This window comes from Solanum verrucosum, unplaced genomic scaffold, assembly GCF_900185275.1.
Source record: "Solanum verrucosum unplaced genomic scaffold, falcon-dt-bn FXZP01000032.1, whole genome shotgun sequence".
Lineage (NCBI taxonomy): Eukaryota > Viridiplantae > Streptophyta > Magnoliopsida > Solanales > Solanaceae > Solanum > Solanum verrucosum.
In genome coordinates this window covers 1,590,146-1,617,131 of record NW_026020569.1, presented here as the reverse complement: position 1 = coordinate 1,617,131, position 26,986 = coordinate 1,590,146, and the positions used below count along the sequence as shown (strand labels likewise).

Here is a 26,986-nt window from a genome sequence, read left to right as displayed (position 1 = left end):
CAAATGAGGCCATGCTTATGGTAACTAAATGAAGTTCTTACGTTATTTTTTTTAAAAAAAACACACAATTTGAATTCCTGACGTTAATCAAATTGCAGATATTTACAATCGTGCAAAAGCTAATATTAATCAATTATAAACTAACTAAAGTAAATAAGTAATACTAAAAAGTAAAACCTAAAGGTTAAATAACTAAAAGTAGAGAGGAGAGTTAATTGTTAAGTAGTGTTAATTATTGCGTAGGATTTTATATTTTTAGTCTAATATACTACTAATTATATTAATATTTTTTTAATATATTATATATATGTATAACTAAAAATTAAAATAGTAAATTATCCCAATAACCCAATAACAATAAACCAATAATACTTTTTTCGATTCGGTTTATCGGTCGGTTCGGTTTTTGCACACCCCTAATCACGACCCTCAAATTCCTTAATTAATAAATAATAAAAAATCTAATTCGTCCATGGATATATAAAGTAACTTCAATAACGAGTCATAATATTACATAATTTTGGAGTAACTTGTTCGTGATAAATATCATTTGAAATACGTTATTTCTCCTTAGATATTTTTCCTAAAACCTTATCCCCGACAGTTTCTGATGAACGTTCGTTTAGAGTTCAACTAAAATCTTTACTCTATCAAAGACCCAATTCGACTATTTTTCTTCAAAAATTCCAATTTGTAAGATGCAGATGCCAACACCAATCCGAGCTCCTACATGGGTTTCAAGGCGAAGACACTTCGAGCAGAAATTATGGGATTTAGATAAATGCAGAGACATTAACCAACTGAAGCAAATGCAGGCATTGGTATACAAATCCAATCTTGAACAAGACCCTTTCATTTCTCCAAAGCTAATTGCTGCTTTCTCTAATTGTAGACAAATGGGTTCTGTTTTGAAGGTTTTTGATCAAGTGCGTGACCCTAATGTGCATTTGTATAATGCTTTGATAAGAGCTCATATTTACAACTCTCAACCATCTCAAGCTTTTGATACTTTCTTTGATATGCAGTCTTCTGGTATTTTTCCTGATAATTTTACCTTTTCGTTTCTTCTAAAGGGTTGTTCGGGGAAGTGTTGGTTGAGTGTTGTGAGTATGATTCATACCCATGTTGTGAAATGGGGGTTTGAGGATGATATATATGTGCCCAATTCGTTGATTGATGCTTATTCCAAGTGTGGGTTAGTTGGTGTCCGAATTGCAGGTCAGTTGTTTTGGGGAATGAAGGAGAGAGATGTTGTTTCTTGGAATTCCATGATTAGTGCGTTGCTGAAAGTGGGGGATTTGAGTGAAGCGCGGAAGCTGTTCGATGAAATGCCTCAAAGAGATAGGGTTAGTTGGAATACTATGTTAGATGGATATACCAAGGCTGAGCAAATGAGTGTGGCATTTGAGTTGTTTAAAACTATGCCACAGAGGGATGTCGTCTCTTGGTCCACCATGGTCTCGGGTTATTGCAAAGCTGGGGATTTGGAGATGGCTCGGATGTTATTTGATAAGATGCCTTCCAAGAATTTGGTTTCTTGGACAATAATGATATCAGGGTATGCTGAAAAGGGTCTTGTAAATGAGGCAATTCAGTTGTTCATGCAAATGGAGGAGACAGGTTTGAGGCTTGATGTTGCGGCTTTTGTTAGCATTTTAGCTGCCTGTGCAGAATCGGGCATGCTTAGTTTGGGTAAAAAAGTGCATGATTCCGTCGAAAGGAGTATGTACAAGTGTAATACTTTGGTTTGTAATGCGTTGATTGATATGTATGCCAAGTGTGGATGTTTGCACAAGGCTTATAAAGTCTTTAACGGGCTGAAAAAAAGAGACTTGGTATCTTGGAATGCTATGATACATGGGTTGGCTATGCATGGACGTGGAAAGAAGGCACTTGAGCTCTTCATTAGGATGAAGCAAGAAGGATTTGTGCCTGATAAAGTGACATTAGTTGGTATATTGTGTGCGTGCAATCATACTGGTTTGGTGGATGAGGGAATACTTTTTTTCTATTCCATGGAGAAAGATTATGGGGTAAAACCTGAAGTAGAACATTATGGTTGTCTTATTGATCTTTTAGGCCGTGGTGGCTATGTTAGAGAAGCTTTTGAACTTGCACGAAAGATGCCGCTTGAACCTAACGTTAAAATTTGGGGTTCCCTTTTAGGGGCTTGCAGGATGCATAAAGATGTTGAACTTGCAGATGACTTGCGTAACCTCCTAGTTAAATTAGAGCCTAAAAATGCTGGAAAACTTTCTGCATTGTCGAATATTTATGCTTCAGCAGGAGACTGGGATAATGTTGCCAACATAAGGTTGATGATGAAGAACATTGGCAGGCCAAATCAATCCGGTGCCAGCTTATTACTATTGAATGATGAATACCGTGAATTCACCGTGATGGATAAATCTCACGTCAAATCAGACAAGATTTATCAGATGGTAGACAGATTAGGTCAGCATCTTAAATTGCTTTCTCCTGTTCCAGCAGGTCTTTGCGATGAATGATGAGTTTCATGAACTGAGATGTGTCTCTTACATCAGACCAGATATAATAGATTTATGCAGTTAATCAACACTTTCTTGTAAATAGTATTCCCAGATAAGTTAACTATTATGTAACGATACAAAGCTGCAATGATAAGTATGATTCCTGGGATCAATCTCTCTCGAAGCAGCAATGACACTTGAAATAAAGGTGAAATTTGTTGTACGTCCTTCTCTCCTACTACACTTTCCTGCCCAAATCAAGATAATAGTGAAGAACACTTTTCATGGTCAATGTTTGTACAGTCATAAAACTCAGAGGAACATACATTTTAGATAATGATGAGTTGTAAACAAGCACTGTTCTGTCTCTTAAGTTATTTAGGCCTCAACTTCTTAAAGTGCCTTTCTACCTTCTTGAGTAGTGGTAAGGTTTGCGTACACTCTACCTTCTCCTGAAACCACTTAGTGGGATGTCACTGGGTATGTTATTGTTGTTGTTGTTGTTGTAACTTCTTATCATTAATCTGTTGGCTGTCTTCTCCATGTGCTAGATGTGTAATACCAGGGAAAATTTACAGTGGTGAAAAAGATTAAATTTGCTGTTGGAAGCAGCATTAGTTTTGGCCCAAAAGCAATGACAATTATGGTTGACATATATGGTTCAAAATGAAACACGATACACTTCCCCCTCAGTCCGGATTATTTGGACCACGCTGCAGCATTAATCCTCTCATTTAACTATTTTCTCATAGAAACTGTGCTCTGTGATTAGGTCCTGGCTAAAATAGACTTTAGAACTGAGCCTACCAAATGGAGATTGGAGCTTTTTCTTTGAGCAGACTTCCCAGTACTATTAAGCTGGTCAATGTTGAGGAGTGTTGGGCTCTGGGAAGATTTTTTTTGGGCTTAAGAGCCCTAAAATTCAATGCTGATTTTGCAAATATTCCCTTTTAGGTCACTCTTTAGTACATAATCTTAAACATGTGCAAGTGTAGCCGTTGAATAATTATCCTTCCGAACAACGTTAGACTTAGATGTAATGCATTACTTAATCTTACAGATAAAACATTAGACTGTTGTCGTCTAATGCTTGCAATAACTTACACAATTTATACTGAATCTAATCATCGATCATGGTTTTGAACCCTATATATTGAAGAAAAAGCAAAATATGTTGTCTTTAGTTTTCCCTTTTAGAAGATTTCTATAACAAAATGGATGTCTAAAATGAAAATGTTAAAGAGAAAACAAGAGTAAATAAAAGGAAAATTCAAAACAAGATTAAACATAGGTGGGGTGGGGTGTGTGTGAGCATGTTACTCATTGATTGCTCAAAAGTGAAATATGAATTAATTGAAAGAGTTAAATCACTCTTATCAATTAGTAGTTGGTTCATTATTTATTCTTCTTAGGTTTCTACAGTTTGTTGGCCCATCACAATCTGAAAATGACTTCCCCCATCTTCCCTCATTTATCCCAACAAAACAAAAATCGAATATCACTATTTTTTTTTTCGTGGTCTAAAAACATATCGTGATATTTGTGTGACATGAAATCATGTCTAGCAAAAAGGTAAGAGTATAACATAAATTGCAATACATGGAGTATTAGACACCAACAACTTTTCATTAAATGACAGTTGGCCATGCATATAATTATAGAGTAAATTCCCCCCAACAACTGTTTAATGAGGGGACCTTTGTCATTAGCAGATATTTTTGTTAACATTTCTTGTTTTTTTTAATATATAGGGATAAAGTTGGAAGTGGCTTGTGATCTTCAAGAATTAATTATTGATTTCATGTGCAATTTGTTACAAAAAGGACTTGATTAAGCATAAATGTTGGAATTTTGTGTTTGCAAAGTAGAATCATATGTCAAACAAGCAGACATGGATCATGTTAACATACAGACAAATAGATGAAGCTTCACTTGTTTTATATGTTGGAGTGAATATACATTACATTACATCACAATAATTGATAGGAGATCTGTATGAGAACTTAGTTAAAATATGGAGTAAAAAACAATGCATTTGAATGAAGTGATTGATTCATTATAAGACGTGGATTCAAGATTTGAAATTTGTGAGCTCTCATGCAAAGTAGAGTTTAACAAGTTTCTTTTATGTCACTAGATCAACAACACACTTTGTTTATGGGTTCTCAAATCGTAATTCTTAGATATAATTAAATTTCTCAATACAAACATAAAATTCGTACAAAAATTACTAGATTCTTGAGAATCCCCACCTAACAACCCGAATCCACCCATGTTCAAAGTTATAAGGCTATTGATATCATAATCGACCACCTCAATAAAAAAATATCTTTTTAAATCACGTTTTTGTTAGTGCTATTAAAGTGAATGATCTTAAGTTGTTAGAGAGAGTATCATTTATTATCTATTTCATTATGTACACATATTTTTACCAGAAAAAAATTGATATTCTCAAAATGTCCCCTCATGCGTGTGTTCAGATTTGTTTTATCATTAAATAGATTTTAAAAAAAAATAAAGGTAACAATAAGACCTGATCCAAGTACTCCTGCATATTCTGCTACCATGTTATTTTTATCTAAAAACATTTTTAGATGAGATAATCACAAAACTTACAAGCACATGAAATACATCGAAATTTAAATGGCCTCAGCGTTTCTATTCATCTACTTGTTTTTCACTTACCAAGTGGCTTACTATTATTTTTCTAGATGAACTAATTTCCATGGACAAAAAAAACTTTTTAAATTTCAACACAAGAAAAACTTTTAAAAATCTTTAAAATGTTGAATAATCAGCAAAAATGTAATTTAATGGAGAGAAACGAAACACCAACGTGTAGGGCCCTTATTGTGCCATAAATAAAATAACTTTACCAATTTTCTCAAAATATAAAATCTTAACTAACAGCGTGGACTTTTTCTTTGCTTACTTTTACATTCCAACTATAATTTATTTTTATTACAACTTTTTTCTCTATGCTATTTTAACAAACTAAAATAATACTATGCTGAAAATGATACATATTCTCCACTAATGGACCATCCATAATATTTAATTCTTCGTTGGTAGGTTAATTTATCCATTAGATCGCATTTATATATATGGACGCATGGAGTTATTTAACTTTTTCCAGAGTAAAATTATAATAATTTTGATTCAAAATTTATATTTATATTTAAAAATTAACTAAATATAATTTATTAAAATATTATTTAATTTTAAAAATTAATAAACTCAATTTTTAAATTCTTTTTTAGTGAAGCTTACGCGAATTTTTGTTCATATGCTTTTATTATTTTATGGTGAAAGAGACGTACAATAATTTTAAACCATTTTATTCACTTCGTATTTGACAAGTTTATTAAAATTCACAACTACTTCGCCCATTCAATTTATATCTCTGTCAAGTACTAATAAATAGATAAATTAATTTACGCAACAATAATTAAAGTAATCAGATAATCTTCAACACTAAAATGGTAAAGAAAGCAGCATACCAACATGTAAATTGGACACAAACTCACACACAAAAAAAAAGGATTGAGTCACATATATTAAAATTAAATTATTATTATTTTATTAAATATAAAATAGTCTTATTCTTTTTTGCACTATGTACTAAAAAAAGTATCATATAAATAGAGATTATTATGCTCAACGAAATAATTAGTTGAGAAATATGAAATATCATGTTCAAAATTTTGACAGGAAAAAACGTTAGATGTTTTTTGTTTATCTATTATAATTATGATGAATAAAAAATATCACATAAAATTAATCGACATATGTATAAACTGGCCAGGACATTAAAGATTATTAAAAAAATGAGACAAGGAGTACATTATTTATGTCCAAACACTAGAATAAATAAATGATTTAGTGATAATAACATAATTATTAATATTTAGTGATAATAATAATTATGAGTATTTATAACCGATATTTTATATAAATATAATAAAAAATTTAATGATTCTAAATATAATGACGTGAACACAATTGCGATAATTCTCTCACGCGCCAGAGAAGGAGAGGTCAGCTACACATAATCTTTATAGTGAATGTTGTCGTACATTTTGTACTTTCCCGTCAGAGAAAACACCATTGCTGCGCGTGATTATTAATTTTAGATGCAATCTTTATTGATGATAAAATGAGGGAGACTTACAAACATCACCCTACTCTTTATTTTATTTTTTCCAATTAGATTATTTTGCCATGTGACATATAAATCTAGTTTTATTCTAAAAAAAATAAAAATTACGTGAATCGTATCGTGAAGCGTATACTTGACATTGGGTAGAAAATAACTTTAAAAAGTAAATCATAACAATAATAAGATATTCAATGTAACTTTACTAGTAGAATTTAAAAAAATCAAGATGCACATAGACAAAAATTTTTTAGTTATATTGTTTTTATTATCTACGTAACTATTCTTTCAACAATGATTGTCAACTATTGGCTTGATATAGGGATTAAGAAACAGTAAATGATAGGTGTGATTTGGTATGACATGAGTAATTTTACCAAATCACCCTTATTAAATATAAATCATCTAAACATTGAAAAAATGAATAATATTTAATAGTAAAGGTAAAATAGATAGAAAATAATAAATTACTCATTGATTTTATGAACTAGATAAATATTATTGGACATCCTAAAATAATATAGTGGACAAGTGAAGATGAGCAAAGGATTAGTTAATTTTCTTTTTATGCCATCAAATCATTTAAATGATAATTATAGTTATGAGTACTCGTTTATTAATTACTTGAAAGATGAAAATAATCTAAAGTAGTTGTCAATAATAAAGAAATATAAAATTAAATTGTGTGGTACCCAACAAGCAGGAGAGAAGAGAGAGGGCTCACAGAGAATCTAGAATATGTGCTACAAATACCTATGTCTTTCAGTTCCTCAAAAGCCCAGAAAAATAAAATCTGTCAAATATTTTATTTTATTAATTTAGATACTTCTTTGTTTTTTTTTTTGTTATATAACTCTATCAAAGATAGCCAATTGGGTAAAGAAATGATTGTAAGGTGAAAGAAAAAAAAAAGTAGTATATGAGAATAACAAAGAGACCACATGTTGACATTTTTGAAGTCATTGCTTTTTCCAAAGACTTCATTTTTTTTTTCTCTGTAGAGAGAGAAACAAAGAGATAGATCTTAATCTAGCTTCTTTTGATTGATCACACCACAAGGGCACTTTTTTTTTAATTTAAATTTTATTGTATGGTGTTTTAAATTGAATTCTTGATTGTGGATATGATTTTTTTGTTTTTAAGGTTTGTTAAGTGACAACACAAAAGGTTGTTGCTTTTCTTGTTTTGGGTGTGTAGGGTTTTATTAAAAAGGAATTTCTGTGACAAAACAGAATTCTTATGCTTGTTTGTTCTTCTGAGACTCAAGATTGAATTTCAAGTTGTTAAGAGGAGGAGTTATAAGAGATTTTTTTGAGGTAATTTATAAATTTCACTTTATTAATTTCTTTTTATGTTGTTTACTTGTTTTTCAAGTTTTTGTCTCTGTTTTGTTTTTGAGCTTTATGTTTTGATTACTTGAAAGGAAGAAAATAGAAGAGAACTGGAAATTGGACCAGAGGTTTTTTACTGATATTTCATAGTACCTTTGTTGGGTAAAATTGATGAAGGGATTTTTATTTTATTTTTTCATGGAAAAATAAGGAATTAATTCATAGATTGCATTGCCTTCAATTCCAAAATTTGACTTGAAAATTGAGTAATTTTATTGTTATTTACTGTATTTTTTAGGTTACTAAATTAGAATAAATATAGACATTTATTTAGAAGGTAATCATCTCAACCTGCTGAATCCTTGTTGCATTAGCTAGAAATTAAAATAATATAATGCAGAAAATGCCAATAAAATTGGTGAGTTTGTTCAGTTCTCTGTTTAGCCCATCCCTAGAATTTTTTGAACATGAGACGTTTGAAAACTGCGATATACTTGTTAAGCCATCAGTTGAAAGCAGGCTTTGATATGTTGATGTTTGTTATAATTCTGTAAATATTGAACCTCACTGGCAATTTGACAGGGCGTATTGTGCCTGAGGAATTCCTCACTTGGCCCCCATTATGATTGTACATTTGTATGTCCAAAAATGTTGTATTTGGTGTGCAAAGAGATAGCAGTTACACATGAATGCATTGGATTGGTATACTTGCACTTGTTCTGTAAAATGAAAAAAGTTATGCCTATGGCTCAAAAGTAGAAGTATAATGCAAGATCAACGGAAGCACTTTCCGTGATCTGAAGACATATGTTTAAATATTGGAATTTCCTTTTCACTCGCATAGCCAGAAGATTTCTTAGCATCGTGGATCTTACTAGCATTTTCAAGCGATTACCCTGGCTTGTTGAACTGAAGTAGATTGGATTGACTCTTATTATAATCCCTCTAGAAAATTTGCAGGATTGTAATGGTCTGATTTAGAATCCGTTAAGTCTTATTCGTGGTGTTTGATCTTTTTGCTGTCTTGTTTAGAGTTTTTTTTGGTCTTTTTTCTCTCTGTTTGATTGTTTTACTGGCTTAATCATTTTTCTACCCCTTGTATGATTGCAGGAATGGGCACTAAAGTACAATGTAAGACGTACTTACCAGGATTTTGCTCCATGAGTGATCTGAATAACAATGGAACTAACACCCCATGGCTCTTAGATCATGAAAATAAGTCAAGGAAAAGAAGTCAGTGCACTGATTCAATTTTGTCGTCGCAACCAATTGATGTATATTTGGGATGTGACAAAGAAAAAATGAGGCAGACAATTTTGGAGCATGAAACAATTTTCAGGCATCAGGTATAGTGACTTTTAACTATTTCTCACTCAAATGGTTGCATTTCTATGGAGGGCTAAAATAAAGAGGTCGCAGTTTTAACATTTATGTGCGTTTGATGTGGTTTACACGTACAGACCCAAGAACTCCACCGGCTATATAGAAGACAAAGAGATCTCATGAATGAACATCAAAGGAAAGAAATGCTTAACAGTCAAATGAAGATATTCCAGTCTAGCCCCTCATTGTCTCATTTTCCTTCATTGGATTCTATAGCTGGCCAGCTATCAACGAAAGATGCTTCTAAGTACAAATCATCCTTTGATTTTATAGAGAACAATAGTAGGTCCATTCATTTCTCCCCTCAAGTCACAAACAATTCAAGGGAATGTGAACCTCACCAGCCTGGTAGCAGTTTGTTCCAGAGAAAAATGTTCAACTCTAGATATGTAGTTGAAGAGTGCACGAATAACAAAGAAGAACAAACCACTATGAAACAATTGGGATTAGCCGGCATTCAAGGGAACCCTGTTGAGGGAATTTACCCGAACCCCCAAAGAAGAGATGTGAAGACACCTAGAGCTTTAGAATTTCATTCTGATGCTGATCTTGACAGAACCAATTCCTCAAAAAGGACTGATGAACTGGCTGACTTGAATAAACCTTTACCACTTGAAGAAGATCCTCCTTTGGTTCCGGATATCAATATAAGCAGCATTACTTACCTCGAGGATGGCAGCTCTGATGGGGCGAAGTTCTCTCCTAAGTCACTCAAGGAAAGGATTGGTGGAATTTGCCTCAACCACCCGCCTTGCAGGAATGAAGAAGAGCAGTTAACTTTTAAATTTAATGCTGGTAAGAATGTTTTCATGATGTAAACCTGTCTTGTTACTTTTCAACTGTATCAGTAGGCAGTTACTTTTCATATGTTTCATTAGAAAGGAGGATAAGCCGATAAGGAAGAATTTTTAGCTAGTATCCGATGCCACTTCAAAATCGACTTTCTTGACTTAGAGTGGATTCCCATATGTTGTCTCCTTTCTATATATGGATATTAAGGGAAGACTAACTATATGTCAGCTACCTTTCTGGTGCACAACTTTAGTTCTAGTTGTGACTTTTTCTTGCTGAGTCATTTGTTAAATGAGTTGCAGTATGAATGTTTAGATGGACTAACAAAAGTAGGAGCGGAAAGGGCCACCGTAATAGTCACAGAAAGATCTCTTGTTGTGTAACACCTCTTCATTTGATATACTGCAACCGTGTTCTCTTTCAATGCGTAGACAGTTGTTGAGGTTAATGCATATTATTCTAGTAAACAGGTCTCTATTATTGAAAAACTCTCAATTTTGCGTTATAGTCTCTACTGATGTTTGGACCTACCTCCTTATTTATTCTTTCCAATTTTCATATTTTCCTCTTTTTATAAAGTAGAGGTCATGATGCAACAATCACACATGCGGACATGCCTTGCATGCCGTATTTTATATTAATATTTTGCTACTAACTCTCGTTTTGATCTCATCTTCTGTTACAGAGCAAAAGCAACCAGATAACAGATCTTATGGAAGACTTGAAACTGCTGAAAATTTACCTAATGCCTTTCAGTCATCACAAGGTCATGAACTTTTCAAGCACTCTCTCATTAAGGAAACCAAGAATGAGCACCAGAAGAAACGGACAATTTTTGGCGTTGAAATTCATGAAGAAAATCAAATACAATCTGCCAGCTTTTCCGATGCGCAAACGTCTACTCATAAATCTCAACCACTTCCTCAGAGTTATACTGAACTTCTGCGAAACATTGAGGTTTATCAAGGCAATATGCACATGGGAAGTGATGTCAGATCACATTCAAGTTCAAAGAATGTACTTCCTGACCAAAATGTTCTTTGTAAAAGATCTCAGCCAAATGCTAAAGATTGGACAAAAACTTTCAATCGTGTGAATGACATGGATTGTAAATCTACCCGATTAAAGAATGCCAGAGATACTTCCGGTGTATCTCAAACTGAAGCAGCTGGAAAAACACATGTATCTGGAGATTCTCAAAGGAAGCAGGAAAATCCCCGGGAAACGTTGCCTTGGTTAGTCCGGAAATCACAGGAAAGTGCAGAGCAGACCAAAGGGAAGGGAAGTTGTTATCATTTAAATCTGGAAGCCTTGCAGAATTACTCCCAGCAGTACTTCAGAAGAGAAGACACAACAATCAACTCCTCTCAATTTATAGATCAGAGACGGGGAACCTTGTCATCGATATCCACCAAAGATTCTGAGTGCCAGAAAGTTGAAGTTAGTGACAGCACTAAAATAAGGACAATTTTTGGTGTTCCAATTTTCAGTGCTTCCAAGGACTCGCATGCAGCTCGTTCTCTCTCAAAGGCCACTTTTCCTGATATTGATGGTGTTACTGCCACAAGCATTTCACGGGATGAGACTGTTTGTACAAAGAACGTGAAAGCTAAGGATTTTGTTCAAGAAAAAGGACTAAATGGTAGCATTTCTGGTTTAAGGTATCAGATTGATTTGAACTTGTCTTTAGATGAAGAAGAGGCACCAACAGCACCTCCTCTTCCTCAGGCTGTGGTGAAGATTGCAACAATTGAGATAGACCTAGAGGCTCCCGCAGTTCTTGAATCTGAAGAAGAATGTGCGAATTCTAAACTTACATTGGAAGAATCTAATAAGTCGAGTGAAGAAGCCATGAGGTTTGCTGCAGAGTCTATAATTTCCATCTCAGCGTCTAGTCTTGTAAATGGAGATACGAATGATGTGTTGCAAACTGAACCTAGTGACTGCCTCAAATGGTTTGCTGATTTGATCTCCTCCCACTCTAGTGGCCAAGAATGCATTACTAGAAAGATCAGCTCAGGTACAGTGTCCGGGTTTGATGAGGAATCCATTCCCGATGGCTTTGATTACTTTGAGTTTATGACACTCAAGCTGGAAGATTTGAAGGAAGAAGAGTATTCCTATAAAATGCCGACAATGGAGAGCCATAATGACGAAGAAACGGGGGCCACTACCTTACCAAAACGGCCTCGAAGAGGGCAAGCAAGAAGGGGCAGGCAACGGAGAGATTTCCAGAGGGACGTTCTTCCTGGTCTTATTTCCCTGTCAAGGTATGAGGTGAACAAGGATATTTTAGCATTTGAAGAGCTGTTTAAAGCTAGTGGATCCTCTTGGCAGTCTAGCTTATCACATAGGAAAACCGGTAAGAGTGGCAGGGGAAGGCGTCGTTTAGCAAATGCTGATCCTTCCCCAACAATTCCTGCTGATTGCACACCTCCGTTAAACCAACCTTGTTCTAGTGAGCTGGGGCTCGAGGAAAAAAGTCTAACCGGGTGGGGAAAGAGAACGAGGCGCTTGCCAAGGCAGAGATATCTAAACCACAATCTTACTCTTCCTCTGAAGCAATGTTGATATGTAGGTTAGACTGATATCACGAGTTTGAACTTTGCTGCAGACAAAAAAAACTTGGTAGAGGGCCGGCCGGGTCTATTATCCATCAAGTTCTAAACCGTGTGCCATCTGGCCCTCGGGGATTTCTCGTGATAAAAAAAATGCTGAGGGAGGGGTGTGGAACGTCGGGGTATGAGAGCACCAAGGTTTTTGCAGCTTCTCTTAAGGGATCTCATGACCATTAGAGCTTATTTTGGACATTTCTGTGTAAAACTTAAATGTCACATTATTTTTTTACCTTAATAGAAATCAATCTAATAATTGGAAATGAAATAGTTGGTATATTCATCCATCAAAATTAGGAGTAAATTTGTGTCAAAAGTATAACGGAATAGATATATTTGAATTGAAAGTATAACATGAGATAGTATTTGATCGAGACTCAAAATATATTTTAAAACAATTTGTACGTATATTTAGTCCTTTTCCGTTGTGAAAATGACTCAAATGGTCCCTATTTATATCACTAATTTCTTAAACCTTCTCATTCATCACTTCCTAAATAATTTAATCAGATTTTTTCTTTGAGACTATTATAAGCAACACACATGTGCTAATTGATTAGTACTATTTTCTTTTGTCTTAAATATACTCTCTACATGTTGGACATTATCTATATTTCGAGCAGGGACGATGCTACAAGCCTTTTCTAGATCTTATAATTTTGTTTAAATTAAAGATATATTTATTATAGAAAATAATTTATTTAAAGTTCAGTAAGTTATGTTTTCTTGAAATCAGAATTAATAAACTTAAAATTCTAATTCCATCTTTCATTTTTTAATTAGAAGTTTTGATTTCGAACCTTGAATATAAAATTATTTTTGATAGATAGTAATTTGTATTCAATGTGAACTTCACCACACCCAAATTCGAACACCAATAGGGATGACAATGAGGCGGGGTGGGGTAAGTTTGAGGTTGTTTGGGGCGGGTGTGATGCGGGGTGGGTTGAAGTGGTTTTTAAAAAAAACTAATGTGGGGGCAGAGTGAGTTGCCAAACTTAATTTTAACTTTTTACATGTTATAAATAATTTCTTTAAAACTACTAAAATATTCAAGATAATAAATGAAATTTGTTCAATAAAAAATAATATAATTTCTTATATGTTTCCTAATTGACCTCTAAAAAATAAAGTTTTAAGTTCACTATCCTATTAAATTAATACAATTTAATGTAAAAATGAATTTATTTTTAATATCAAACTTAACTAGAAAAAAAATATTAAAAAAATTATGTGGGGCGGATTGAAAATAAAAAAAAAAATGCCATGCAGGGCGGAGCAGATTTTTTTTTTTTTTTTGCGACCCATTATGGAAAATCAGAACATAAAGCAAAAGAGAGGTCCTACCGGGAGTCGAACCCAGGTCGCTGGATTCAAAGTCCAGAGTGCTAACCACTACACCATAGAACCCTATTTGCTTAGTTACTTTATTATATATTATTCTCAAAACCGCCTGTTGGGGATTGGGGAGACCGAATCACGGGGATCTCGCAGTTAATAGTAAGGCACGCACTTCTCTTCGTCTCCACAGTCCACCCACTGATCAGCTCCCGGAGATTAACGAAATCGGAAAACCAATCCAACTATTTTTTGATTTCCGATCAAAAAAATGTCTCAGAGCCTTAATCCGAATCCAACTTACGACGTGATAATCTTAGGCGCTTCTGGTTTTACTGGGAAGTACGTCATTAGAGAAGCTCTCAAATTCCTCAATGTTCCCTCTTCCCCCTTGAAGAATTTAGCCATTGCTGGCCGTAACACTTCAAAGCTTTCCCAGGCTCTTCAATGGGCTTCCCGTCCATACCCACCACCCGAAATCCCCATTCTCACTGCCGATACCACTGACCCATCTTCCCTCCGTGACCTTGCTTCACAGACTAAGATCATTCTTAACTGTGTCGGACCGTTTCGTCTGTACGGGGAGCCTGTTGTTGAGGCCTGTGCTGATTCTGGATGCGATTACTTGGATATTTCTGGGGAGCCTGAGTTTATGGAGAGGATGGAGGTGAAGTACCATGATCAGGCTGTGGAAAATGGATCCTTAGTGGTTTCGGCATGTGGGTTTGACTCTATTCCTGCTGAATTGGGCTTGATGTTCAATTCGAGCCAGTGGCTGCCGCCGGCTGTTCCTAACAGTGTTGAGGCCTACCTTAGTCTAGAATCGGACAAGAGAATTGTTGGAAATTTGGGGACGTATGAGTCAGCGGTGCTTGGTGTGGCTAATGTGGACAAATTACAGGAGCTGCGGCGGAGCAGACCAAAGAAGCCTCGTCCTGTGGTAAGGCTTCATTTCATGTTGATACTGTTGATCTTGGTCTCAATTCCATTACCCAACCATTAATGTGAAGAGGTTACACCTCGCCGGCACTCTCTGTTTTGCCTCCTTAAATTGCAGTCATGGTAACATCTTAGTTTATTTAGTCATAAAGAACTCCCAATGGAAGGACAAATTGACAAATACAACTCGACCCTCTCCTACGTGTGCATCCCGATGTTGAGGTTATGTAAACTTTAGCGGGGATTACGAGACACGCAAGCTAACCCATACACCATGGTTATCAACCAGTGGTGAAGCTAGGATTTTTAATAAGAGGTTCAAAATCTGAAGAACTGAACATACGAACTAACTGATGGGGTTTGACATTTATTATATATACATTAAAAATAATTCTAACCATGTATAAATAGCCTTCGGATAAACCGTCTAACAGAATGCTGGCTCCCCCCCTCTCATCAACAAAACAAGGCCTTACATAGGGACGGCAATGGAGTGTGGGGGGGGGGGGGGGTTACGGGGCAACTGCAAAGACTTTCACCCCCACATAACATAATTTTCTCTTTTCAACCTGCCCTACCCTGCCCACTTATACTTTGTTCTTGCTTTCTATATAAAAGAAAACATTTTTGGATGACTTTGATAGCTTATTCTAACATAAAAACACCATTGATGCAGTAGCTGTAAAACATTACTTCAAAAGACAAGTGTTTGACAGTTTAGAAAAACTATTTGAATATATATAAAAAGTGACGAACAATAGAAGAATTAGAAGAGACTGATTACTATAACACAATGTCAAAAGGAAGTGATTCCAAGAATAGCTGAAAAATGGATTCTCAATTAATATAACACAATTACAAAAGATTTTTTTTTTATTGATTCTTTAAAAATAATTAAATAAGTCAAGGGATTAAGCTAATAAAAGCAAATAAAAATGTTAATCTGGCAAGTATTTGATAATTGGTATTCTTGCCTAAAGCCTAACGGAAGAAAACTGTTTTAGCGATTCAGCATTGGGTTAATCTCAAACCCGCCCCGCACCATAGCTTTTTTATGAAAATGAAATTAAACCCGCCCGCCCCTCAAAAGCTATAACCTGTAACCCGCTCCGCCCTGCACCCACCCCGCCCCATTTCCATCCCTAGCCTTACACAGCTCATTGGAAAAAAAATATAACTCAATATTTATGTGTTACTTATAAATTTGTATCTGGCTTCTCTAGTTCAGGGTGTCCGGCAACTTTAGCATTCTTTTGGAGAAAATTTTACATAAATTCAAATGGTCTACTACATAGCCATATCAGAATAAATTGAAGTTGATAAACTGGGAGTGTGCTTTGCAAGCAATATATCCCCTGTGATTTTAACTGATTGAAACTTAAGTCTTGTGTCATGGGATATGGATAAATATAAGTTGAACCAATTTGTCAGTGGTATTAAAATGTGATTACTGTTGTGAGAACCTCGAGATTTATGATTCACCCATTTCTTCCTCTATGAAAGCATTCACATATAAATATGTACACTCAGTTTCATGAATCCATTAGTTTACTTGCTACGGCCAACAACTATTTGATGCAGTTTGGTCCTGTGGTGTGTTGATTATGTGGCAGGGGAATGATGTTAAATGAGAAGTGATTTTGTCTTTGAAAAGATTGCATCAGTATTGAGAAAGAGTAATGGATTTTTTTTTGTTCTCTTGTTTCACTGGAGGAATACTATAGGTTAAGAAGCAATTAATCGTTACAACTTAGAAATCAATTAATCAGTATGTGTTTGAAGGGGTAAACTGCAATCAAAGTCCAACATTTAAGGTTGTTTTCCTCATTTTGCAGAATGTTCGCATCATTATAAAAATGTATTATACATGTGGAACTTTGAGAACCAATTAAATCTTTCCCTAAAATGTGTGTCGTAGTCAATATATGATGATGCTATTGAGTATATGGTAGAAATCATAACCTTATGATGGATAGCTCGAATCCGTGTATGACAGGGATCAACATTCTTATTACATGCATACTTTTGATATAGGTTCATTGTTAGAGATGGGCTTATTTGATACCTGCAACATTTGCTAGATTACTCATTGCACAAAGCCATACTATGTACCATGCTGCTGCGGTACAGTAATTTTCAGTGTTTCCTCTGTAAAATAACACATTACATCTGTGACACATATTCACTCACTCTCTAATATTTTCCTGCTTGTTTTAGATTCCTGGTCCTCGTCCTCCTAAAGGTCCATTGATGAACCACCTAAAGGAAGTTGGTGTTTGGGCCGTAAAGTTACCATCAGCAGATGCAATTGTAGTCCGAAGAACACTTTCATGTTTGGCTGAAAATCCTCATGGTTTACCTGGTGTTAATGAAAGCACTGAACAAGTTGAGAGGAGGGAGGCATTTTGGTCAAGCATAAAGCCAGCTCACTTTGGTGTGAAGATAGCTTCAAAATCTCCGTTAGGAGTTGTTCGTTTCATTATAGTCGGGCTGTTCATTGGTCTCTTTGGTAAAACTGGTTTAGGGAGGTGGCTGCTATTGAAATTCCCTTCATTGTTCAGTCTTGGATGGTTCAGGAAAAAAGGTCCAACTGAAGATGAAGTGGCAAGTGCTACCTTTAAGATGTGGTTTGTTGGACACGGGTTTAGCGATGGCAGTCTTGCATCACAAGGAAACAGGAAGCCTGATACAGAGATAATTACAAGAGTAATGGGACCTGAGATTGGTTATTTAACAACTCCAATCATTCTTGTCCAGTGTGCTCTCATTTTGCTCAAGGAACGAAACAATCTTCCAAAAGGAGGTGTTTTCCCACCTGGGATTGTGTTTGGCCCAACCAACCTCCAAGACAGGCTTCAACACAATGGAATATCTTTTGATGTTATTTCAAAGAAGACAATCTAACTAAATGGTAGTGTTCCCTTCTATTCACATGGAAAAACTTGAACTTCTTCTAAAGGGAGAATGATATTAGTTACTTATGCTTTCATTGCATGTTTTTCTTCCAGACGTTTTACTGAATGTTTATATGCTTGCTTAATACCTTAAGGTGCTTCCTTGACATTTTTCTTTCCGTATTTAGATTACTGGATAAGCTCTACTTTGTTTAACAATTTATTAGGTCTGTTAACTCCTGTGGATCTCCGATATCAGGATAATTGACTGCATTTGATTCTTATTGTGCTTTAACTTATTCGTGTGTTGTTTGCCTGCAATCTTTTGACTTTAACAGCATACGAATTGCAGTTACAATTATTTTTACTAGCAAAGGATCAATAGGAATGGCATAGATACATCATTTTTGTTCTGCTGTTAATGTTTCGATGAATTTCCTCAGCCTCTTCTCTGAGCTCCCTCCGATTTCCTTGGCCTTCCTAGCTTGTTTCCTCACTTTCATTGCATTTACCTTCATATTAACATCTCCCATTAAGTTTTTCACCATCTCTGCAATCTCCCCACCATTCACTAGATTTTCCTCACCCCAACCCCATTCTTCTATCCACCTCCCCAATCCTGCCTTCTCTACAACTTCTGCATTCAACTTTTGATCACCATGCTGTGGCCACGCCATCATTGGCACTCCTGACCAAGCTGCATTCATCACTGAATCCCATTCGCACTGGTTCACGAAAAGTCCAATGGCTGGATGGTCCATAATAGCTGCCTCATAAACCCCTGGTTTCATTATTTTCCCTTTCTTTTCCATCTCTACCAGGACTGTATTCCCAAACAACTCTAGAAGCTCTTCTTTTAGCAACCATAGAAAATTATATCCGCATATCTCTAGTCCTTGTCCTATTTCTCTTAGTTGTTGTGCAGAAATCGGCTCTCTAGTACCAAAGTTAACATATACAACTGATTCAGCAGGTTGTTCATCTAACCATGAACACTGATTGTCTTCTCCTAGGTTGTAATTTCCCACAGGACCAACAGGAAAAACAAGTGGAAGTGAACTGGTTATTCTTCCATCATCGAGGGAAGCAATTGTTTCTGGTTCAAACCAGTCAAAGGTGTTCAGAAAGACACCAGTCACTTGAGGAAGAGCTCGAGTATTTGGCAGCAAGTAGTCTTTCAATACATAGTTTGATGGTGAATCGTCCAGCCATGAACGAGGGATGCTTGATTTTGGAACTGATCCTATACCTGGAATCTCAAGATTGCCCGAGCAGTACTTAAATGCATCAGGATCTTTGGATAACAGTACAGGAAGGTACGCTACAGTAGAGTAAAATTTAGCTGATGTTGTGGAGATATTGTAAAGAGGAATATTGAGATTATTAGCTATTTGTGAAAGACTAGATGCAAGAATAAAGTCTGAGACAATAGCAGAAACTGGTTCATCCAAAGAAGACAACAGAGGGCCGAGCTGGTGAAGTGAGTTACTAATAGCATCAATTTGCATGATGAATGGATCACTAATTGAAGAAGTAGAGGTATTCAAAGGAAGAATTTGAAAATCTAGTCGATTGATTTCTGGGTGATTGGCGAAAAAGTTGTTGATCAAGATGGACTCTGTGGTAGATATTTCAAGTAGCATAGTGATGAAGGTGATTCTACATCTGTGTGAAGCTAACATGGAAGCTAATCGAAAAAATGGAACCATTTGTCCCACTCCCAGACCACTTGGGAGAAATAATATGTGAACTGGCTTTGCATAGTTGACAATAGAATCAGACATCTCCATGGCTGAATTGAAGAATGATTTCTGCAGAAACAGAGTGATTAATTAGATGTTTTTAAAAAAGATTAAGGTGTGGCCCCGATCATATAAGTTTAGTACAATTAGGTATTTGATCGCTTTCATATGCTTGTTTGGTAGTTTGAGGAACAGTGAAGGAATCAACTTTGGCATCTGAAACTATATATTATACATGGACCATGGTGAATGTGATTGTGAAGGCTTCGGGCATTATGCGCGGCTAAGAACAAAGCAAAAATTATCAGGTTTATATTAGTTGTTACAAATGTTTTCAACTGTAATTAGCTAACTGGAAAAATAATTGTTTAACCCAAACACCAGGGGAGAGTAATCTGAAATTTACTAAAGTAAAGCACAGATTTTAGTTCAGAGAAATGCCAAATCAATTTGTAATTACTAATTTATGCTTAGTTAATCATCTATTAATCATTTTTTCGCAACAATAATCACACTAAATTTTCAAAAAATAGAGTTTAACTTTCTTCTTGAACTCCTCACAATTTGAGAAAAAATAATTTCGAACCACAATGACCGAATCCGAAATTTTACCTTCCAATTTCACTCCATTTACTTTTTTGTAAAATTTTCCCTTTTACATTTATGAGCATTTGTTTGTGGATTTTAGTTTCCGAGTTGGATGCAAAATGAAAACTGAGTAGTATTTATTAACTTGACACAAGGATTAAGAAACACTAAATGATGGGGGTAATTTTATCAAATCACCCTTATTAAATATAAGTTATCTAATATTGAAAAAGGAAGTGTTAAATGGCCGGAAAATTTAAAAAATACAATATTTTTTTAATTTTAAAATAAACTAATCTTTTTTTCATTTTTTTAGTTAAAATATATTTAAATTAAAAGGATTAAAATGTTTAAAAAGGTAAAATAACATAGATAATTTCTGGCCAAATTTTTTTTTTTCTAAAATTATAGAAGGGCTCTACAATATCTACTATCATGAATTTGATTGGATCATAAAGATTTTTTTTATATTTTGTGCCTCATCAGTCATCACACAACTTGTGTTTTAATAACAAGTGTAAAATAAACATAAAATTATATATTACTCATTGATTTTATAAACTGAATAATTATTGTTGGACATTCCAAATAAGATAATGTACAAGTAAATATGGACTATTGGAGTAGTTAATTTTCTCTATGTTGCATCAAATCATTTAAATGATAATTATAGCTATGAGTACTCGTTTATTAATTACTTGAAAAATAAAAGCAAATTACTTATTTTTACTAATGATCAAAATATTTATATATAAAATAATGATCCTAATCTAAAGTAGTTGTCAATAATAAAGAAATATAAAATCAAATTATGTGGTACCCAACAAGCAGGAGAGAAGAAGAGAGAGGGCTCTCAGAGAATCTAGAAAATGTGCTACAAATACCTATGTCTTTCAGTTCCTCAAAAGACCAGAAAAATAAAATCTGTCAAATATTTTATTTTATTCATTTAGTTACTACTTTGTTGTTATATAACTATCAAAGATAGCCAATTGGGTAAAGAAATGATTGAAAAGTGAAGCAAAAAAAAAAAAGTATATGAAGAGACCACGTTTTTGAAGTCATTGCTTTTTCAAAAGACTTCGTGTTTTTTTCTCTGTAGAGAGAGAAACAAAGATCTTATCTGGGATCTCTCTAGCTTCTTTTGATTGATCACACCACAAGGGTACTTTTTTTTTTTAATTTAAATTTTATTATATGGTGTTTTTAATTGAATTCTTGATTGTGGATATGATTTTTTTGTTTTTAAGGTTTGTGAAGTGACAACACAAAGGTTGTTGCTTTTCTTGTTTTGGGTGTGTAGGGTTTTATTAAAAAAGGAATTTCTGTGACAAAACAGAATTCTTATGCTTGTTTGTTCTTCTGAGACTCAAGATTGAATTTCAAGTTGTTAAGAAGAGGAGTTATAAGAGATTTTTTTTGAGGTAATTTAAAATTTTCACTTTATTAATTTCTTTTATGTTGTTTACTTGTTTTTCAAGTGTTATTCTCTGTTTGCCTTTTGAGCTTTCATGTATTGGATTTGATATTTATGTTTTGATTATTTGAAAGGAAGAAAGTAAAAGAGAATTGGGAAATTGGACCAGAAGTTTTTTTTACTGATATTTCATATCTTTTTTGGGTAAAATCGAACAAGGAGTTTTTATTTTATTTTTTCATGGATAAGTAAGGAATTAATTCATAGATTGCATTGCCTTCAATTCCAAAATTTGAACCTCACTGGCAATTTGACAGGGTGTATCGTGCCTGAGGAATTCCTCACTTGGCCTCCGTTATGATTGTATTTGGTGTGCAAAGAGATAGCAGTTATACATGAATGCATTGGGTTGGTATACTTGAACTTGTTCTGTAAGACGAAAAAAGTTATGCCTATGGCTCAAAAGTAGAAGTATAATGCAAGATCAACGGAAGCACTTTCCGTGATCTGAAGACATGTTTTAATTTTGGAATTTCCTTTTCATTCGCATAGCCAGAAGATTTCTTAGCATCGTGGATCTTACTAGAATTTTCAAGCGATTACTCTGGCTTGTTGAACTGAAGTAGATTGGATTGACTGTTTTTTTTTACTGAGCTTGCAACTGTGTTATAATCCCTCTAAAAAATTTGCAAGATTGTAATAATCTGATTTAGAGTCCGTTAAGTCTTATTCGTGGTGTTTGATCTTTTTGCTGTCTAGTTTGCAGTTTTTCAGTCTTTTTTTCTCTCTGTTTAATTGTTTTACTGACTTAATCATTTTTCTACCCCTTGTATGATTGCAGGAATGGGCACTAAAGTACAATGTAAGACGTACTTGCCAGGATTTTGCTCCATGAGTGATCTAAATAACAACGGAACTAATACCCCATGGCTCTTAGATCATGAAAATAAGTCGAGGAAAAGAAGTCAGTGCACTGATTCAACTTTGTCGTCGCAACCAATTGATGGATACTCGGGATGTGACAGAGAAAAAATGAGGCAGACAATTCTGGAGCATGAAACAATTTTTAGGCATCAGGTACATTGACTTTTAACTATTTCTCACTCAAATGGTTGCATTTCTATGGAGGGCTAAAATAAAGAGATCATAGTTTTAACATTTATGTGCTCTTGATGTGGTTTACACGTACAGATCCAAGAACTCCACCGGCTATATAGAAGACAAAGAGATCTCATGAATGAACATCAAAGGAAAGAAATGTTTAACAGTCAAATGAAGATATTCCAGTCTAGTCCCTCATTGTCTCATTTTCCTTCATTGGATTCTATAGCTGGCCAGCTATCAACGAAAGATGCTTCTAAGTACAAATCATCCTTTGATTTTACAGAGAACGATAGTAGGTCCATTCATTTCTCCCCTCAAGTCACAAACAGTTCAAGGGAATGTGAACCTCACCAGCCTGGTAGCAGTTTGTTCCAGAGAAAAATGTTCAACTCTAGATATGTAGTTGAAGAGTGCACGAATAACGAAGAAGAACAAACTACTATGAAACAATTGGGATTAGCCGGCATTCAAGGGAACCCTGTTGAGGGAATTTATCCAATCCCCCGAAGAAGAGATGTGAAGACACCTAGAGCTTTAGAATTTCATTCTGATGCTGATCTCGACAGAACCAATTCCTCAAAAAGGACGGATGAACTGGCAGACTTGAATAAACCTTTACCACTTGAAGAAGATCCTCCTTTGGTGCCGGATATCAATATAAGCAGCATTACTTGCCTCGAGGATGGCTGCTTTGACGGGGAGAAGTTCTCTCCTAAGTCACTCAAGGAAAGGATTGGTAGAATTTGCCTCAACCACCCGCCTTGCAGGAATGAAGAAGAGCAGTTAACTTTTAAATTTAATGCTGGTAAGAATGTTTTCATGATGTAAACCTGTCTTGTTACTTTTCAACTGTATCAGTAGGCAGTTACTTTTCATATGTTTCATTAGAAAGGAGGATAAGCCGATAAGGAAGAATTTTTAGCTAGTATCCAATGCCACTTCCAAATTGACTTTCTTGACTTAGAGAGGATTCCCATATGGTGTGTCCTTTCTATATATGGATATTATGGGAAGACTAAATATATGTCAGCAACCTTTATGGTGCGCTACTTTAGTTCTAGTTGTGACTTTTTCTTGCTGAGTTATTTGTTAAATGAGTTGCAGTATGCATGTTTAGATGGACTACCAAAAGTAGGAGCGGAAAGGGCCACCGTAATAGTCACAGAAAGATCTCTTGTTGTGTAACACCTCTTCATTTGATATACTGCATCCCCGTTTTCTTTCAGTGCATAGATAGTTGTTGAGGTTAATGCATATTATTCTAGTAAACAGGTCTCTATTATTGAAAAAACTCTTAATTTTGCGCAATAGTCTCTACTGATGTTTGGACCTACCTCCTTATTTATTCTTTCCAATTTTCATATTTTCCTCTTTTATAAAGTAGAGGTCATGATGCAACAATCACACATGCCTTGCATGCCGTATTTTATATTAATATTTTGCTACTAACTTTCGTTTTGATCTCATCTTCTGTTACAGAGCAAAAGCAACCAGATAACAGATCTTCTGGAAGACTTGAAACTGCTGAAAATTTACCTAAAGCCTGTCAGTCATCACAAGGTCATGAACTTTTCAAGCACTCTCTCATTAAGGAAGCCAAGAATGAGCACCCGAAGAAAAGGACAATTTTTGGTGTTGAAATTCATGAAGAAAATCAAGTACAATCTGCTAGCTTTTCCAATGTGCAAATGTCTACTCATAAATCTCAACCACTTTCTCAGAGTTATACTGAACTTCTGCGAAACCTTGAGGCCTATCAAGGCAATATGCATATGGGAAGTGATGTCAGATCAGATTCAAGTTCAAAGAATGTACTTCCAGACCAAAATGTTCTTTGTAAAAGATCTCAGACAAGTGCTAAAGATTGGACAAATACTTTCAATCGTGTGAATGACATGGATTGTAAATCTGTTGGATTAAAGAATGCCAGAGATACTTCTGGTGTATCTCAAACTGAAGCTGCTGGAAAAACACATGTATCTGGAGATTCTCAGAGGAAGCAGGAAAACCCCCGGGAAACATTGCCTTGGTTAGTCGGGAAATCACAGGAATGTGTAGAGCAGACCAAAGGGAAGGAAAGTTGTTATCACTTAAATCTGGACTCCTTGCAGAATTACTCCCAGCAGTTTTTTAGAAGAGAAGACACAGCAGTCAACTCCTCTGAATTTATAGATCAGAGATGGGGAACCTTGTCATCGATATCCTCCAAAGGTTCTGAATGCCAGAAAGTTGAAGTTAGTGACAGCACTAAAATAAGGACAATTTTTGGTGCTCCAATTTTCAGTGCCTCCAAGGACTCGCATGCAGCCCGTTCTCTCTCAAAGGCCACTTTTCCTGATATTGACGGTGTTACTGCCACAATCATTTCACGGGATGAGACTGTTTGTACAAAGAAGGTGGAAGCTAAGGATTTTGTTCAAGAAAAAGAACTAAATGGTTGCACTTCCGGTTTAAGGTATCAGATTGATTTGAACTTGTCTTTAGATGAAGAAGAGGCACCATCCGCACCTCCTCTTCCTCAGGCTGTGGTGAGGATTGCAACCACTGAGATAGACTTAGAGGCTCCAGCAGTTCTTGAATCCGAAGAAGAATGTGGGAATTCTAAACTTGCATTAGAAGAATCTAACAAGTCGAGTGAGGAAGCCATGAGGGTTGCTGCAGAGTCTATAATTTCGATCTCAGCGTCTAGTTCTGTAAATGGAGATACGAATGATGCGTTGCAAACTGAACCTAGTGACTGCCTCAAATGGTTTGCTGATTTGGTCTCCTCCCACTCTAGTGGCCAAGAATACATTACTAGAAAGATCAGCTCAGGTACAGTGTCCGGGTTTGATGAGGAATCCATTCCCGATGGCTTTGATTACTTTGAGTTTATGACACTCAAGCTGGAAGATTTGAAGGAAGAAGAGTATTCCTATAAAATGCTGACAATGGTGAGCCATAATGACGAAGAAACGGGGGCCACTACCTTACCAAAACGGCCTCGAAGAGGGCAAGCAAGAAGGGGCAGGCAACGGAGAGATTTCCAGAGGGACGTTCTTCCTGGTCTTATTTCCCTGTCAAGGTATGAGGTGAACAAGGATATTCTGGCATTTGAAGAGCTGTTTAAAGCTAGTGGATCCTCTTGGCAGTCTAGCTTATCACATAGGAAAACCGGTAAGAGTGGCAGGGGAAGGCGTCGTTTAGCAAACGCTGATCCTTCCCCAATAATTCCTGCTGATTGCACACCTCCGGTAAACCAGCCTTGTTCTAGTGAGCTGGGGCTCGAGGAAAAAAGTCTAACTGGGTGGGGAAAGAGAACGAGGCGCTTGCCAAGGCAGAGATATCTAAACCATAATCTTACTCTTCCTCTGAAGCAATGTTGATGTATAGGTTAGACTCACATCATGAGTTTGAACCTTGCTGCAGAAAAAAAAAAACTTGATAGAGGGGCGGGTCTATTATCATCAAGTTCTAAACCGTGTGCCATCTGGCCCTCGGGGATTTCTCATGATAAAAAAAAATGCTGAGGGAGAGGGGTGGAACGTCGGGGTATAAGAGCACCAAGGGTTATTGCAGCTTCTCTTAAGGGATCTCATGACCTTTAGAGCTTATTTTGTACATTTCTGTGTAAAACTTAAATGTCACATTCACTGCTTCAATACACTATTGTAAGAGTTTATTAATAATGCTACATTATTTTTCTACCTTAATAGAAATCAATCTAATTGGAAATGAGATAGTCGGTGTATTCATCCATCAAAATTAGGAGTAATTTTTTGTGAAAAGTATAACCGAATAGATATATTTGAATTGAAAGTATAACATGAGATAGTATTTGGATTAAGTCTCAAAATATATTTTACGGTAAAGTGTCAAAAATACTCCTAAACTATATGAAAAGATTTTAAAATACCCTTCATCCATTTTTTGGTCTAAAAATACCCTTTCATTCATCTTTTTGGCTCACTTATACCCTTGAAACTAACAATTCTCTCTTTATTCTTTATTTTTAAAAAATATTTATTATGTGTCATTCTCCTATTGGATAATATAAATAGCCCACCTCAATTAGATTAGGGATAATTTCAGAGACCTCCCTTCAGGTTTCGCTCTATAGCACTCATCTCCCCTGTGGTTTACGATATTACGTCTACCTCCCTTATTTTCATTTTCTTATAACCATTCTTTAAATCTATTTAAAATAAATATAAATTAA

General features: G+C 35.3%; 4 protein-coding genes and 1 non-coding gene across 5 annotated transcripts; 4 read left to right on the top strand and 1 right to left on the bottom strand.

The window, feature by feature from the left end:
* Positions 1 to 610: 610 nt before the first annotated feature.
* On the top strand, positions 611 to 2,712 carry LOC125810656 (pentatricopeptide repeat-containing protein At3g29230). Its single transcript, XM_049490125.1, has one exon. The coding sequence runs from the start codon at positions 699 to 701 to the stop codon at positions 2,505 to 2,507; it is 1,809 nt and encodes a 602-aa protein (XP_049346082.1). The 5' UTR covers positions 611 to 698; the 3' UTR covers positions 2,508 to 2,712.
* Positions 2,713 to 9,060: 6,348 nt separating this feature from the next.
* On the top strand, positions 9,061 to 26,224 carry LOC125810649 (uncharacterized). The gene is made up of 4 exons (XM_049490116.1): positions 9,061 to 9,322; positions 9,437 to 10,154; positions 10,837 to 12,729; positions 26,161 to 26,224. The coding sequence occupies exons 1-3, from the start codon at positions 9,077 to 9,079 to the stop codon at positions 12,720 to 12,722; spliced, it is 2,850 nt and encodes a 949-aa protein (XP_049346073.1). The 5' UTR covers positions 9,061 to 9,076; the 3' UTR covers positions 12,723 to 12,729; positions 26,161 to 26,224.
* On the bottom strand, positions 14,105 to 14,176 carry TRNAQ-UUG (transfer RNA glutamine (anticodon UUG)). Its single transcript has one exon. It is a non-coding gene; the product is annotated as a tRNA-Gln (tRNA).
* Positions 14,247 to 18,236, top strand: LOC125810664 (probable mitochondrial saccharopine dehydrogenase-like oxidoreductase At5g39410). The gene is made up of 2 exons (XM_049490132.1): positions 14,247 to 15,044; positions 17,261 to 18,236. The coding sequence occupies exons 1-2, from the start codon at positions 14,376 to 14,378 to the stop codon at positions 17,945 to 17,947; spliced, it is 1,356 nt and encodes a 451-aa protein (XP_049346089.1). The 5' UTR covers positions 14,247 to 14,375; the 3' UTR covers positions 17,948 to 18,236.
* Positions 22,419 to 26,217, top strand: LOC125810648 (uncharacterized). Its single transcript, XM_049490115.1, has 3 exons — positions 22,419 to 22,761; positions 22,876 to 23,593; positions 24,268 to 26,217. Exons 1-3 carry the CDS (start codon positions 22,516 to 22,518, stop codon positions 26,151 to 26,153), a joined length of 2,850 nt encoding a protein of 949 aa, XP_049346072.1. The 5' UTR covers positions 22,419 to 22,515; the 3' UTR covers positions 26,154 to 26,217.
* Positions 26,225 to 26,986: the final 762 nt, after the last annotated feature.